General features: G+C 38.7%; 1 protein-coding gene across 3 annotated transcripts in view; it reads right to left on the reverse strand.

Moving 5' to 3' along the window:
- Positions 1-17942, reverse strand: part of Tango10 (transport and golgi organization 10) — a 216382-nt gene that overhangs the window by 174528 nt on the left and 23912 nt on the right. For all 3 annotated transcript variants that reach the window (XM_067137913.2, XM_067137911.2, XM_067137912.2), the window contains exon 3: positions 3673-3813. In XM_067137913.2, the coding sequence (XP_066994014.1) occupies positions 3673-3813 (141 nt within the window). The remainder of the gene's footprint in view (positions 1-3672; positions 3814-17942) is intronic.

Consider the following 17942-nt stretch of genomic DNA (forward strand, 5'->3'; position numbering starts at 1 on the left):
ATGTGCTGGTAAATCTATAGACACAAGCCTATACTCAGGCCCATGAGAGTTGGAGTCTGACGTTTAGCGCCCCCGGTGAAAAAACGTTTACTAACGCTACTTGAAAATGGTCTCTTGCTATGGCAACGATTACAGCAATGCCACATTTAAGGAAGCTATCACCACGTGGAAGGCTTGCTCTCAATCACTTTTGTGATATTGTTCGGAGTGGTATTGTGTTAGTTGTTGCTGCTTTATGTATTTACGTGTTTGTTTTCTGAATATTATTTTTGTTGGCAGTTTATTTTTTGGTAAGTTAATCAGCGGCTAGTTGTACAGTTCTACTCTGTATTTAACATGTGCATTTGTGAGGTTATTTTCAGAAACTGACGATTTTGTTCATGATTATGAAAACTCATATTTGTCGGCAATGAAATGTTCTGTCTCAAATGCTGGAATTATTAGCATGAGCTTAGGAACGGGTGAAAGTTTATGGATTTGCATTATGCCTTCATGTTTTATTAAACACTCAGCTTGTATGAAAGCATGATATGCTGTAGATGGAGGTAACTATGACAACGCAGCATAATTCGTAGTTACTGCTTTCGCTGCTCAAATGTCAGACCCCAACTGTCATGGGCCCAACTGTAGTGTATTTGAGCATCTCTTCAGACAGGAGAGAACCCACCAATTTGAGCTCAGGAGGGCAGTACCCTATCCCCTGAGCTATTCAGCCCAATCAAAGAGAAAATAGTAACCATAGTAACAATACATCGTTACTTTCCTCCCTCCCAGAAAATAAACCTACTGGTCCGGATGGTCTCAGTCCTGCTTTCCTTAAGAATACCGCTACGACTCTTGCCCATCCTATTGCTGTTATATTTAACCGTTGCTTCTTAGCTGGCTACTTTCCTGACGACTGGAAAATCGCTAACATCACTCCGGTTTTTAAAAGTGGAAAGAGGTCTGATGTCAAAAACTATCGTCCGATTTCTATATTACCCACTCTGTCGCTCATTTGTGAAAAGATTATCCACCAGTGCCTTCTTTCTTTCACACTTCCTTATATATCGTCCCAGCAGCATGGTTTTCTTCCTGGTAGCTCCTGCCTAACTAATCTGGCTGTTCTTCTCCATCGTGCAACATCTGCTCTTAATGCCGGTTCTCAACTGGACGTGTGCTACATTGATATTGCTAAGGCTTTTGATACCGTAGACCACGCACTTCTTTCCTATAAACTCTCAGAACGTTTTAATATCCATGGTCGCTTGCTAACTCTCCTGCAGAGCTTCCTCAATACCAGAACTCAGCGTGTGGTTCTTGATGGGTTCAGTTCGACTCCTGTTATGGTACATTCTGGCGTCCCACAGGGCAGTGTCCTAGGTCCGCTTCTTTTTGTCTTATTTATTGACGATCTCATTAATTCTATATCCTCCGTTTCTTGTGAAATTCTACTATTTGCAGATTATTGTAAAATATTCAAAAAAATCGATTCTTTATCAGACGTAAACTCCTTACAGAGTGGGCTTAATTCACTCTCTGAATGGTGCTCCACATGGCGTCTTAAGCCTAATCCTGCCAAGTGTTCCTCTATTTCGATCACGCTTCGTAAATCCCCTATTCTCAGTAAATACTCCCTCCTCGGTAACCCGTTCCCAACTCTAGCAGAACAAAATGACTTAGGAGTGATGTTTGACAGTAAATTGTTATTTGTCCCCCATATACAAAAGATAACCGCGCGAGCAATGTCACTTCTCGGTTTGTTGTATAGATTTTCTGACATCACCGATATCCACTCCCTCCGAGCCTACTATGTATCTTGCATCCTACCGATTATTGAATTCGCGTCTCCCATTTGGTCTACCTCTTCACCCACTAATCTGAATCATATTGACAGCGTGCAGTCATTCTTCTGTGCCATTGTTAGAGCCAGAGTATCTGATTGTCGAAACTTGAGCAGTAATCAGATACTAGACAAGTTAAACCTTCGCCCGTTATCTAGTCGCAGGAAAGTAGCCGACCTTAGATTCCTATATAACGCTGTTAACGGTTTATTTCGTTCTCCTGAACCTGCATCCTTCTTTTCCATACATGTTCCAACTCGCAAAACCAGGATTAATACGCCCCTTCATATTCCGTATTCCCGCCTCTCTCTCGTTCAAAGAAGTTTATTTATCCGCATACCAACCCTCCTTAACTCTTTATCTTCTGACAGGAACTTGGACTTTTTTCTTCGTATGCGTCCTTTAATCGATTCTTCCTTAACTTAACCTAGTTCATTTTCTTCATATTCCTTTTTTCTCTTCTCATTGCTGTCCTCTCTTTTGTACATAATATAATATTTATTTTTTACTGTACTATACCATTACTTAAGTGTTATGTCTGTATTTATCTTACTTATCTTACAATTTTTCTCGTTTCTTTAGCCTTTATTTTTTGTTTTTGTATGTTGTGTCTCTAATTATGTTAGTTTTTAATTTTTTCCTCTATATTTATCGTTAGATGTTTTTTCGTCATTATTCTTCCACTTTTCTTTATGCTTGCCTTGTGCTACTCTATTGTAAATATGTATTTCATTGCGGAACTCTGTAATTCGGCTTCTCGCTGTTTTGGTTTCCCAAATAAATAAATAAATAAATAAATAAATAAATAAATAAATAAATAAATAAATAAATAAATAAATAAATAAATCGATTACAATTTATGACTGCGAATGTCAATAAAATTGATACTCAAACTACTGATAGCAATCAATCAGTTGACATCGCACAAAATCGTCAATCACAATCTCATGTATGTTGCACAGGTGACAATGCTATTAATCACCCTGAATTATTAAAACTTTTTAACTTTGGTTTGCTATTCCACCTCATTATGGTGATGTTAAGAGGATATTTTCTTTAATGCACACAGTAGTCCAAATATTTTTCTTTTTTGCTATTGGTTTTATGTTGCACCGATGCAGATAGGTCTTATGGCGATGATGGGATAGGAAAGAGCTAGGAGTGGGAAGGAAGCGGCCGTGGCCTTAATTAAGGTAAAGCCCCCAGTGGGGCTCGAACCCACTATCTCCTGAATAATGTATATTGGCCACACTGAAGCAACTGCAGCTACAGCGCTTGGTTTCAGTGCAGTTTCAAAGATATGTCTTTTCAACAGTTTTACTAATATGTGAAACAAATGTCAATATTGCTGAGTAAAATAAGATCATCTGATAAATAAAATCAGACAAAAACAAAACATTAACTGGCTGTACACTGTATTAAACTGTATTTTGATATTTGCAAAAAGTTTAATTATTATTATTATTATTATTATTATTATTATTATTATTATTATTATTTAATTACGCATTTTTCAGGCAAAAATGTAATTATTTTAATTTACCACATTTTTAAAAATATCCTCTTCACATGTCACAAACTATTGTAACCCTGACCACACTACCTGGTAAACAAGTGATCAATATAGGCACACCTGTCTTTAACATGCCTGGACCTAAAAGGTTGATGTAAAAAATTTCAATCATTGGGAAAAGGATGTAAATAGAGATTTTTATACTTACAGTTTCAATAATGCAACAGAATCACTCAATTACACAATTCTAAATATCTACAACTATCAAACTGCAACTTGGAGTTCAAGATGACATTTGGTTGAGACAGTATAAATACTAAATAACCAGTTACTAACTTGAAATACTTCACTGGAAGCACACAGGATGAGTCTATGAGCAGGATATTCTGATCCTGCCACAACAAGGCAGATATCATTCATGACACGATCTGCGTATAGTGTTGAGATCTTCTGTAGCACAGCATCTGAGTTGTCAATCTGGAAAAAATAATAAATAAAATAGAAAACAGACTAACAAAATTTAGAAATTTGAAGCATCATAAATCAAAAAAGTGCTGGCAATATGAGAATAGTAATAAATAAAAAATCAAGCAATAAAATGAAAATATATCACAGTATCAGAAAAATGTATAAATTGCAACAGAACAGCACAAGGAAGCTATTTAAATTCATGATTTAGACGCATAAATAAATAAATAAATAAATAAATGGTCTTACTTCCTTCAGGCTAGCAACCCGTCGGAAGGACATTTAACTGCTTTCAAGTCTTGCAAAAAGTAAAATGCAAGACCGTAACGGGTCACATGGCCCAATACTTGGAAGGAAGATGATGATGATTTAGACGCATAAATAAATAAAATATCATATAATATAGAATGTGATACAACAGCAAATAAGCTAACTGAATAATTATAATCTCTAGATATATTATAATAAGAAAAAATATTCCCTTTTCTGATGTAATACCTGTAATCTATTCAAAATATACACTACTACTAGCTGATGTACCCAGACTTCACTACAAAATTCTACACTGTATACAGAATTCTACGTAAAGTAGCGTACACATGAGTAAGATATTAAATTGCATGGCTTTTAGCATTACTCAAGAAACACCATGGGGAGGTCGCCATAAGTTGTTTCTCATGTGAAGTCCAGGTTGGGGAGTTTTCATTGTAATGGCAGGCATCCTTGCCAACTGCTGGTCATAATTAAGTTGGAGGGTTTTCATTATAATTGCATGCCCCCTTGCCCACTGCCAGTCACAATCAAGCTGGGCAGCTTTCATTACAATGCCAAGCACTCTATCCATCTGCCTTTTTATATACACAGAATGACTGTCTAGCTGTGTTTTCCCAAACTCTTAAAGTATCTGTCAATTGATATAACACCCTAACAGCAATATTAGCACACTAAAGCAGTTTTTTTAAACATGTATCTAGTCTGTAACTGAGCAGGAGGTAAAAGGATCTCTGATATAATAGTGCAGTATGTTGCAATGAAACCTTCATGTCATGATAACTGACCAAGTGTGATTCCGTTTAACCTATTTATGTTCCTTGCCAATCAAAGACATTTAAAATAAGATGCACTCACAAGCGGCGCTAGTGTACAGTCCACAAATTGAAGCAGAGTCAGTTACCTGAAGATGGCGGCAAGCAGCTCTGTAGTGATACGAGTTCTCTGAGTTTGTGTTGTGTTTTTAATGGTAAAAAGTGTAATAACTTCCATAAAAATAGTACCGAAGCACCCCTTGACAATCCAAGAATTGTGCCCAGATTTAGAAATTAAAGAACGCTTGTTAGTGGCATCTAAATGTGATGTGGAAGTGAAGGTCTACGGCATACCGTAGCAACAGGTAGGCGGCACCTGGCAGGGAGCAAGGTTGCCAAATCACCTGCATCATTACTCCACCTTGTGATACTTTCCATTGCTCTTAGTGGAGATGCAGAATTGAACCCAGGACCAAACTCGGTGATAGTACATATATCACACCCTCGAATTATATGTAGAAGTGAGAGATATTATTATTATTATCATTATTATTATTATTATCTGTATTTCAGGTGTATATTTTGTCATGTCATGATACATAAACAAACTCTGGGGTGTTTCACATGACTCGTTCGAGATTTCCGACTACAACATTAACAAGCTCATGTGATTCTGGGCTCAGACCACATGTGAGAGGAATTACCAGGAGGAGGAGGCTAGATGGACTGTCAGAGCCTTTCCTATTTGGGAAAAGATTAGTTAAGACAACCTCAGTTAAGTACCTAGGGGTAATCCTCGAGGCAAGACTGAGTTGGAAGAAACACATAGACCATAAGGTGGATAAGGCTCGCAAGATTATGTGGGCCTGTCGCAGAGAAAGTTGGAAAGACTTGGGGCCTAGGACCTAAGGTGGTCCAGTGGCTCTATATTTCTATTGTACGGCCCACGATCACCTACGCATCTTTAGTCTGGTGGCTAGGTTCGGAGAGTAAAACTGTGACCACCAAGTTAAACAGTGTCCAAAGACTTGTGTGTCTAGGAATAACAGGGGCACTGGATACTACACCATTATGTGCAATGGAGGCCATCCTAGGTCTTCCCCCCTTACATTTATATGTTAAGGAAATAGGGGAATGAGTGCCTACCGCCTCTGATCACTCGGAGGATGGTCCTTCAAGAATCCGAATAGAGGTCACGCCTCTATTCTCACAAGGCTTCACCAGACCTGCCCTACGACAGTGATGATCGGGGACCTGATGAAGTAGTTTTAATTTGAATTATAAATTCACAGTGGTGATACCCACAAGGGAGGAGTGGGCCGCGGATGCTGGGGCCCGTCTTAGGTCTGGGGGCTGTACATGGTACACAGATGGCTCGCGGACAGAGACGGGCACAGGCGCCAGGGTCTGGGGGCCTAAGACAAGGCTCTCCCTACCTATGGGTAAATACGCTACTGTTTTCCAGGCCGAAGTGTACGCAATACTGGCCTGTGCTGTATATATAAGGAACATGCCTGGCCACAGAAGATGCATCACTATTTGCAGCGATAGCCAGGCAGCGTTAAAAGCACTATGTGCAGTTAAAACATCAAAAATGGTATGGGAGTGCCAAAGGATGTTAGACCAGCCGTGTGAACTTAGCTCAGTTACCCTATTATGGGTCCCTGGGCTCACAGGTATCAGTGGAAATGAAGCTGATAAACTAGTGAAACAAGGCTCAAAAGGTCCTTTCATAGGACCAGAGCCCTTCCTGGGAGTGTCACTCCGAAGCGTGAAACTGGTAATATCCCAGTGGACAAACCAGTCTCACTTAGATATTTGGAAGAGGTTAACTATAGCAAGGCAGGCACGTGAACTTATCTAAAGTTATAAAAAGGTCCTGATAAATTTGAATAGGACCAGAATGCGAATGGTAGTTGGACTGTTGACAGGCCACAATACCTTACAGAGACACCTACACATCACGAAAATCAGTCAGGATCTGATCTGTAGAAGATGCAGTAGGGAGGAGGAGACCTCCACGCACGTGTTGTCAGTGCGAGGCTCTTGCAAGCACTAGACATCGATACCTTGGCTCACATTTCGTGAGCCTGGAAGACATCAGGAATGCCAACATCCGGACACTGGTATCCTTTATAGGAGCACTAGGACTGGACTAGGCAAACCCGTTTAAGGGACACAAAGGGTCTTCACAGACCTACGTGTGAAGCCCTGCAAAGGCAGGGTTCACCCATTCTTTATCTATCTATCTATCATGTGAGAGGAAGGGGTATGCTGATGTCTATTTAGCATGTGATCAAACGGGGGGGAAGGAACACACACAACGAAGTAGTGCGGACACACGATACGCAAGTGAAACTGGATATACGGTACTGGAGTGACACTGCTGCAATATACTGGACTGGAACGTAGTCTTGATATGTTCGTGGAAAGTGCCTGATCAACAACTGTGGAGTGCTTAGGCACCGAGTATTGTGTCACATTGTAGCGGCCTGGTATTACATGTTGCTGAAAGCTGGGAAGTGCTATATCTCAGACTTTCAAGAATTTATGTTCAGGAACAACATGCATGTGTGCTCAAATGTATATATCTCTACAACAAGTGTTAAAAGTCAGTGAACACAGTATTACGAAGTACAGTATCCATGTGATATTATAAGTGCTGATTATGAGAATCGGCAAGTCATGCTGATACAGAGACAGTGAAGGGTACTTATCTACATATATGTGCATTGTTAAACGGACTATCTGCAAATGGTGGCATAGTTCTCGCTTTCGTTTTCCCACTGTTTTCTTTGTTGTTGTTGTTGTTGTTGTTGTTGTTGTAAATATGGAGTCTTCCAGTAATATTTTATGTGTGTATTATAAGTGTATTTTGGTGTGTTGATGAGGTGTTCATGCATGGATTTTATTGAGAATATAGTTAGATATTTCAGTATCAGTGGAGTTATTGATGAACCTAGGTGCAGTTCCTACCTATTTAGTCATTTTCAGAAGGTTAGGTAAGGTCTGAAGCAGATGTACCAGTACGCAGCATTATGTAAACGCCCTGGGAGATAAAAAATTATCATGCTCTATCTAAATTCGAGGGATCCATTCTGTCGAACTCTGGCGCCCATACTATGGACATTTCGATTATTTTTACTAATTTAATTTATTTCAAGTATTTTATTAAATTTTTGAGTAATGTTATGTATTCAGTCATTTATTTTATTATTATTTATTTCTATTTATATAAATAGTTACAACTCAGGAGTCTCATTCAACCGCCTGTGCAACCCCGGCATCAGCTAGTAGTCAATGAAATTGATGTGAATTGCTCATTATAATTCTTGATGACAAAATTCATGGAAACTAACATTTTGTATTCAATACAAATGAACAAATGGTCTTTTTTCAGCCCTTCAAAAATCTGGTCACTTCTGCCGTATTTGATCCCACAATCTTAGGATCCAGAGGATGATGCTCTACCACTGACCCACTAGGCTTAATTGCAGGTTAGAATTGTGTAATTCTTGTGTATTCTTTTCAGAATTAAGTAATTAACAGCAGTTTTCATCCTGTTAGGGTATTGCAGGATAAAAATAGAGTACAACTTAGTAGTATTGTAGTGTAGTCATATATTAATTACCTTATTGGTCGTGTGATCTTTGAGTACTATCCCAGGCAATATATCCCTCTGTTCATTTTTGCACATAAGTTATTTTATTTTTCCTTTTCTTTTCATTTTTTCCGTAAAGAATGGCTAAGGAGTGCAAGTGTAGGAACTGTGGGTGTGGCGAGGCATTGAGGGGTATGAGGGAGGAGTTGGAGAGTTTGAGGGAGATAATTAGGATTTTCAAAGAAGACAGGAAGGAAGATAGGCCTCACTCAAACAATGTACAGGCTATAGTAGGTGTACAAGAGGGAGGGGAAGGAAAAGGGGGAGTTGTAGAAGACAGGTGGTCTAATGTTCTAAGGCGAAGGAGGTTTGCAAGCTAAGGGCTCTATTCAGGATCAGAATTCAGGACAGGTGTCTGTGCAAAATCGGTACTAGTCACTCCAGGTAGAACAACAGAGGGAAGATGAGGAACAGAGAACTGTTGCTGAGATGTGTGGAAGTAGGAGGAAGGGAAAAGGTAGGAAAGGGAAATGTAGAGTAGAGGATAGGAAAAGACAGGTGGAACAGGGTCATGGGAAGGAGAAAAGGGAGGAGGAAGTAGCTTCTGCAGCTATCAGGAAAGACAGGGCTGACCAGGAGGGGAGGGGATCAAATGAGGTGGGTAGAGTTGAGGCTCTGGTCATGGGAGATTCCATCGTTAGACATGTGGGGAAAGTGTGTGGAGGAAAGGGAACCAGGGCAGTGTGTTATCCAGGAATTAGGTTGAGGCAGATGTTGAGGAAAGTAGAAGAGAGGGAAGAGGGGAAGGAGAAGGTGGTAGTCTTTCACGTTGGTACCAACAACGTATAGCAAGCTGATATAAGTACCAACATAGTTGGAGATGTGTGGGATCTGGCAAATGCAGCACGGGTGGAGTTTAAGGAAGCGGAGATTGTTATCAGTGGAATACTGTGTAGGAGGGATACTGACTGGAGGGTGATTGGGGATTTAAATGAGACTATGGAGCGGGTATGTGGAAACTGGGAGTGAAAATTTTTAGATCCTAATGGGTGGGTAGGAGATAGGGATCTGCGCTCAGATGGCCTTCACTTAAACTGCAGTGGTACGTATGAGTTAGGAAATTTTTGGAAGGGTAATATGGAGGTACAATCAGGGAAACAGGGTGGCCTAGGGAGCGGTGATAAGGGAACAGGGAACTGGAAATCAAGTAGGGATGACATAAAAATGTTAGTGTTGAACTGTAGAAGTATTGTAAAGAAAGGAACAGAATTAAGTAATTTAACAGATATATATTTACCAGATATTGTAATAGGAGTTGAATCATGGCTGAGAAATGATATAATGGATGCAGAAATTTTCTCACGGAACTGGAGTGTGTATGGTAGAGATAGAATAGTGTGGCGTTACAATTAATAAATAAACTTGAAATCTGTCGGTGTACGTCTTCGTATACCATATAATATATTTGGACTGTTGGTATGTGTTGTTGGGCCACTGGCACGGCACATTTGACACTCCTAGGTTGGTAACATAGTGCATTCAACTGCCTGAAGTGTACGTTAACGCAACCTATCGGCGCGCTGTGGAACTTTTGGTGAGTTTGAACACTGTTAGACAGATAGTGCCTGGCTCTCTGTACTGACCACTGTGTGTGCCAAGCGCTCTGCATGCTGAAAACGACTGTCTGCTTGGTTGTCTGCTTTTGAACCGACTGGAGTTAGACGCCTTGTAATGTCTACGCTATATGGAAAAATGGATTTCCTTCCTAGGGGAATAGGATAAAGTGTAGTGGTACATCCCGTTTCAGGGATTAATTATACCTATAAAAATGTAGTTATATGTAATCTGTTGTAAAAGATGTAGTGTTTAAGGTAGTATTAATTTGGTCGTGTGACATAGTACTTGCTCGGTGCACCGTTCATTTTTGGATTAGTAGGTAATTGTGTTCGTCATTCATGTAAGTACATCTTATTTATTTGTGGATATGTTTTTACAAAATTTTGTAGGCGCCTCATAGTTGGAAGTACTTATTTTTCCGAGGCGTAATTTTGTCCGTTCTTTTCGTCATGTGCACTTGCATTTTGGAGTCGTAGTATGTGCACTGTGATGTCCATTAAACCCTGTGTGTGTTTGGGTCTTTTCCATTTTGTTTTTCATATTATTTATTTTATTTCTGCTTAATTTGCGTGATTCTAGTGACGTTCCCTTCATGATTGTGTTTTCATTTGAATTATTGCTGCCCGTTCTTGTAAATTCTGCCGGTATGCGACATTATGTTTTATTGTGACATCTTGTTCTATTTATTTTCATTATGTTATTCCTGGTTCGTTTCTCCGCTGTAAGGGAATATTTTGAATTGTGTACCGAGCAAGCTCTGTGGGCACTAACTTCCCCTAATAATAATAATTATTATAGTGTGAGTTAAGGTAGATGAGTATATTTTGGGCTATTTGGTGACACCATTTCCTTATTATTCATTTTACGAGTAGTGTTTCTGCTGTATGTAAGGACATTGTTAATGGAAGGCTTAATACGTTCACCATTCTTGCTTTGTTGAGTCCTCTTATCTCCTCAATCCTTGTCTGTTGTCTTTGTTGGTTATCTGTTCTTATCTTGTCCGGTCATTACATAACCGTTGTATTATTGTTATTATTACTATCTTATTGCCATAAGAGTCTGCTTCTGAATGCCGTTGTGTTAGGACCTATTGTTATTGCTCTCTTATGTGTGTATTTTAGTATGTGATTACTAACTTTTGTATTACCTGACCGGTTCTCTCTTCAAGTGTACGGCATATGAACGATGACTTCTTGTTTCTTTCTGTTAATGGTTTTATGATGGTGATGCTAAATTTTACTACGTTATTCGGTTCTATTTCTGGGATATGCTATGTGACGGATTTTTTCGTCAAGGATGTCTTTGTGATTGATTCGGGCGACGCGTTTTGGATTTAGCATTTCCTACTATGCATTCGGTGTTGTGAACCTTCCACTAATAATGGTCCTCAGAAAATTAATTTATTTTAAATGTAGATATCAGGTAAATGATATATTTAGGTTTATTTAAGGAGCTCCTTTATCAGTTAGGTCGCTTGGGTTAGTATTTCATTGTAGAAAATTTTAATGTTTTCATAGATATCGTACTATTTACTTAAATTAGTTATGTATTTACTTATTTATTCATTGTTAAAAACTTCACCTTAGTATTTATAAATTATATTTTTCTTATTTACAAAACAAAAATATAACAAAATTATTTAAAAGAAAAAAAGAATTGTAGATATGACTTAGAACTATGTATTTATTTTCATTCACTTGAAACTTAAGATATTTTTTTTAACTAGGCAAATTTAATTCTTTTCATCCAGTTATTTGGTGCTTAAGATTGTCATAGTCTGTAGTAAGGTTTGAATTAATTACAGTATTGTTTTTTGAAAAGGGTGTACAAAGTTTTCTTGTAGATGCTTGTTCTGGTTCCCCTTGTTGATCCCGCCCTTTGTTCCTTGGGAAATGGGTCCCTGGTACTATATATTCACTCTTCCACATTTATTTTATTTTTGGTGATTTGTTGCATTTTGATTTTGTTGCTTCCTTGTTGTGATACGCTTACCCCATGGTGTCACTAGCCAGACACCATTTTAATATCTCTTGTGCAGGGGGCGTGTCAATAGGAATGGTGGGAGGGGGAGTATTCATTCTGGTGAAAGAAGAATTTGTAAGCTACGAAAAAGTTAAAGATGAAAAACATGAAATTCTAGGTGTAAGGCTCATTTCTACAGATAATAGGCAACTAGATATCTTTGGAGTGTACAGACCGAGAAAGTGTAGCGCTGACATGGATTCAGAATTATTTGGCAAGATAATCCGCTATGTGGGAAATAACATGGAAATTGCATTCTTCCCATAACTCTAAATAATACTGTTATACCTTATTGTGAATCAGTTTCTAAACTTGGAGTTATTATAACGGAAACTCTAAACTGGTCAGCGCAAGTTAAGAATATCTGTAAAACGGTTTATTGCGGCTTGCACCCTTAAAACGGTTCAGAAATGTATTCCCTCGATCACTAAAAATTCAACTTGCTCAGTCATTATTCTTTCCCATTTTTGACTACTGTGATGTAATTTTTACGGATATAACAAACCAGCTGATGTACCCATACTTCGCTACGGGATTCTCAGAAAGACTGACTTGGTGGTTTTCTTAACTGAATTCAACATAGGTCATTACAAAAACGTCAGTAGGAATGTAGCGATTGAAAGCAATGTTATCATATAAAATACTCGATGAAATGAAAAACCGCACACTTTCTCACTTTCAACGAACAGTACTACGGTGCCGATCTAAGAGTCCAAAGTTCCAGAGCTGAAATAACCAGGTCGCAGACTGCCGTGAACACTCCTCTGTCATTATTCCGTTAAATATGCACACTACTCATTCCAATCAGTGGCTCAGAGTAGGGACTGTATAGCTCGAATACTATGATGAACCAGTGTGTTACGTACCAGATATATCAGAAAATGTATGAACCAGAGGAATGGCATGCTAAAGAAGAAAGTTATCATACTCCCCAGCTACTTCCCACCAATATACAGGCAGGCTGTTACAGTCGGTACGACCAAGCGAGTTGGCCGTGTGGTGTAAGCTACAAAAAAGTTAAAGATGAAAAACATGAAATTCTAGGTGTAAGGCTCATTTCTACAGATAATAGGCAACTAGATATCTTTGGAGTGTACAGACCGAATACTATGAAATTTATGAAAGCTGTGAGATTGCATCCGGGAGATAGTGGATTCGAACCCCACTGCCGGCAACCCTGAAGATGGTATTCGGGAGATGGTGGGTTCGAGCCCCACTGTCGGCAGCCCTGACAATGGTTCTCCGTGGTTTCTCATTTTCACATCAGACAAATGCCAGGACTGTACCTTAATTAAAGCCACGGCCGCTTCCTTCCACTTCCTAGACCTTTCCTATCCCATCGTCGCATAAGACATATCTGTGTCGGTGCGACGTTAAGCAAAAAAAAATTGGTATTCCATGGTTTCCCATTTTCACACCAGTCACGCCAGGCTGTACCTTAAAGCCAAGGCCTCTTCCTTCACACCACTATTCATTTACTATCTTATCGTCGCCGTAAGACCTACCTGTGTCAGTGCGACGTCAAGCAAATTGAAAAAAAAAAAAAACCTCGGTACGCTGCAGTAATCCTATCTATCGGGGATGAGAGGAAAGAGAAGACAAAAAGCACATCACAACAAACAATGGTCAATGTAGTGTTATTGTTGATAAAGTTTATGAGCTTTCTATATTGCAGGCCTTCACATTAGTTTTCTTTCGACTGTGATATTAGGGTGTCTTACAAAATTATTTATATCGTAGACTGTAGTTCCTTATTCTCAGACTTTACATACCGATTTTCACTAAATTCTGTTTACCCATTTTCTCGTGACTCGGCGCCGATATGGACTTAGTAACAAAAATCTAAATTCATTAATATCTCCGATTATATGCGGTACGGTAACAATGTACAAGACATAAGTGATCGGAAATTTAATAACTTCCTACATAACTACTACTAACTAACGACATAACTAAAGTTAGCTTAATTATGTAGTATTTATCGATACGACCACTAATAACATAAATAACTTATTTGAGAATTACATTTCAGACCTTCCCCTAAACTACCATTTCACTCAGCGTGAATAAAATAATTTGTAGCCTAGACTGCAGTGGTTCATCACCCGTCATTACATTCCGATTTTCATAAAATTCTCTTCAGTCGTTTTCTCGTGATGCGTGTACATACATACATACATACAGACAGACAGAAATTACAGAAAAGTAAAAAATGCATTTCTTTGTTACTGTGGACATGACCGATACAGAAATACCATTCTTTTCAAATTCTGAGCAATGTACAGGCAAAACACTTCTTTTATATATAGATTACATTACAGGCCTTCCCCTAAACTACCATTTCACTCAGTGCGAATAACATTATCGATAGCCTAGATTATAGCGACCTATTCCCCGACTTTACATACCAATTTTCGTGAAGATACGACCACTAATAAAATAAACATTTGACAATAAAATTTTAGGCCTTCCCCTAAACTACCATTTTTCTCAGTGTGTATAGCCTATATTGTAGCGACTTATTTTCCATCTTAGTCTAGCGATTTTTATTAAGACACGACCACTAATAACAAATATTTGAGAATTAAATTTCAGGCCTTCCTCTAAACTACCATTTTACTCAGCGTGATTAAAATAATTTATAGCCTAGATTGTAGCGGTTCATCACACGACTTTACATTCCGATTTTCATAAAATTCTCTTCAGCCGTTTTCTCGTGATGCGTGTACATACATACATACAGACAGACAGACAGACAGAAATTACGGAAAAGTAAAAAATGCATTTTCTTATTACTGTGGACATGACCGATACCGAAATACCATTCTTTTCAAATTCCGAGCAATGTACAGACAAAACTCTTATTTTATATATATAGATGAATTAATCCTGAAACTACGACGCACTCAAAATGCTTGTCTTAGATATGCTATGGACTTATGGTATGACGCTCGAGTTTCTCCCTACTATAAACAATTATCTTGGTTACGACTAGACGAAAGGCGTAAACAACATTCAAATACTCTTGTGTACCAGGTACTTTCGGAAGACATCCCTGCTTATCTCTCCAGCAATTTTTGTCACCTTGGTTCTTTACATCTCCATGATAGTCGGTCACTGTCCCTCCTAAAAATACCTGTCCACCGGATAAACACATACCATCGATCATTTACTACCACTACTTCGGGATGGTGGAATGCTCTTCCCAAAGACATCAAGGATGCTGCATCAAAAGGCATATTTAAAACCTCTTACCAGCAGTTCCTCGTTAAGTGCTTCCAGTAAGGTACCCGTGTGAGTGGAACGAGTGATTGTGTGTGAAAATGACATGAGATTATTGTACAATTAAATAAAATATTGGGTTGTTATTATAATTATCGAATATCCAAAGCAGTTTGGAACCCTATTTTACATAGTATACTAGGGTTGTAGTTAAAATACGAGGACAGTTTGAAAAGTTCTCAGAATCACCGCTAGATGTCAGTGCTGGAGCAACAAGGTTCCCGCGCAATAATCACACATCCTTTGTGAGTGAACACATGGCGCGTCAGTGCTCTAGCTGCAGGAGTGTGGTAGTGACGACTCTTTGTTGTTGTTCCCGCGTAGTGATTTGTGACAATGGAAAAAACTGAGATTCGAGCAGTGATTAAATACTTTGTAAAGAAAGGTATGAAAGCAAAGGAAATTCATGCCGACTTTCAGAACACACTAGGGGACTCTCCTCCTTCACTTGCGACTGTTGCCAAGTGGACCAGTGAGTTTAAATTTGGTCGGGAGAGCTTGGATGATGATCTGCGTAGTGGACGGCCAAAAAGTGTTACGACCCCAGAATTTAACACAAAAGTGCATAAAATGGTCATGGACGATCGTCGACTAAAAGTGCGGGAGATTGCTGAAGCTGTAGGAACGGGTATATTATATTTTAACTGAAAAATTGAGTATGAAAAAATTATCCGCAAGATGGTTGCCGTGGCTCTTGACATTCGACAATAAACACACCAGATTGGAAACGTCTGAACAAAGTCTGGCCCGTTTTCAGTGCAACCAACAAGATTTCTTGCGCCAGTCTGTGACTACAGATGAAACTTGGGTCCACTACTATACCCCAGAGACAAAACAGCAGTCAAAGCAGTGGAAACATGCTGATTCACCACCACCAAAGAAAGCAAAGGCAGTGCGTTCGTCCGGAAAGGTCATGGTCTCAGTTTTCTGGGATGCAAAAGGCATTCTGCTGATAGATTATCTTCCTACTGGCCAAACAATTACGGGGCAATACTATGCAAACCTCCTAGACCAACTACAGGAAAAGATACGCGAAACAAGGCCTGGTTTGGCAAGGAAAAAGGTCATCTTTCATCAGGACAACGCTCCGCCGCACACAAGTGTTATTGCCATGGCAAAACTTCATGAACTGGGGTACGAATTGTTGCCACATCCACCTGATTCACCTGATTTGGCACCATCAGACTTTCATCTATTCCCCAAGCTGAAAATTTTCCTCAGTGGACAGAGATTTTCTACAAGGGAAGAACTGACAGCCGAATTGGAGAGGTATTTTGCAGGCCTAGAGGAATCTCAGTTTCGAGATAGGATCAAGGCATTGGAACATCGCTGGACCAAATGCATTAGTCCACAGGGAGACTGTTGAAAAATAAAAGCAGTTCCACCGAGGTAAGATACTTAATTCTAGTACATTCCAAGAACTTTTCAAACCACCCACGTACATATTCAGTTTTACAATGAAAAAGAATTCATGTATCTAATCGACGGAAAATGAAGTGGATGAAGCCAATAAAATATTTGTAACAGCACGGCTTCTTAAACAAATGATACAGGGGTTTTGATTATGCAATGTTGCAATAATTCAAATGAGAGTTCAAGTCATGCCTTCTTCTTTAAAATGCAGCACATTCAAACAGTAGGTGATCCACTGTCTGTGAGGATCCGCAAACACACACGTAGCCATCAGGACGATTAATTCTAAATCGAAAATAGTAACCAAATTTGCCATGATCAGTCAAAAATTGAGTAATTTCAAAGCTTGGCACCAACACGTTACTTTGTAGGCAGTTGAAAACCTCAGGGAAGAATATTCTCTGGTAACCTGGCCTCTAGTGGAAGAAGTCCAAATGTTGTTCCACTGATGGATTACGTGCTTCTTTATGATTTTTTTTAGCATAGCTAGGTGACATTTTGTCATAAGAAATTTCCAAATTAGATGTAGCCGCTGCTTTCGCCAGTAGATCAGCTTTCTCATTTCCAGATATTCCACATTGTAAAATATTGGGTTAATATAATAAATGAAATTAAATTTAAAACACCTGTACTGTGTTTACAAAGTAGAAGTAGAATAAACATAGCTAGTAGTAACTAAGGTATTTAACTTAGATCAAGTATTGCAAAGATACAATTAGTTAAATTTCATTTAATATTTTTACTAAGCTTACTAGTATTTTTACGTTATTATTTCTTCCGTTGTGTATTGAAATGAGTATTTTTTCAAATCTGTATTATCTAGGCAGTTCCTTTTTCTTTCTTTCTTCCTTGCTTGTTTGTATATATTCATATTCTTGTCTTTTAAAAAATTTGTCTTAAAAATTAGTGTTATTTGTAGTTCTTAGTATTTTAAGTTAATCAGTGTCATCGTTAACAAAATAATATGTGTGTGGTTAAGTGTAAGAAAGGGCAAAGAGCCCTAACTTCGCAACAGAACATAAAGGCTATCTATCTATCGTAGCGGGAGATCTGAATTTACCAGATGTCAATTGGGAAGGAAATGCGAACGACAGGAAGCATGACCAACAAATAGCAAATAATTAATATGGGAAGGACAGCTGATTCAGAAAGTGAGGGAACCACCTAGAGGGAAAAAG

This window comes from Anabrus simplex, chromosome 1 (assembly GCF_040414725.1).
Source record: "Anabrus simplex isolate iqAnaSimp1 chromosome 1, ASM4041472v1, whole genome shotgun sequence".
In the NCBI taxonomy this organism is placed as follows: Eukaryota; Metazoa; Arthropoda; class Insecta; order Orthoptera; family Tettigoniidae; genus Anabrus; species Anabrus simplex.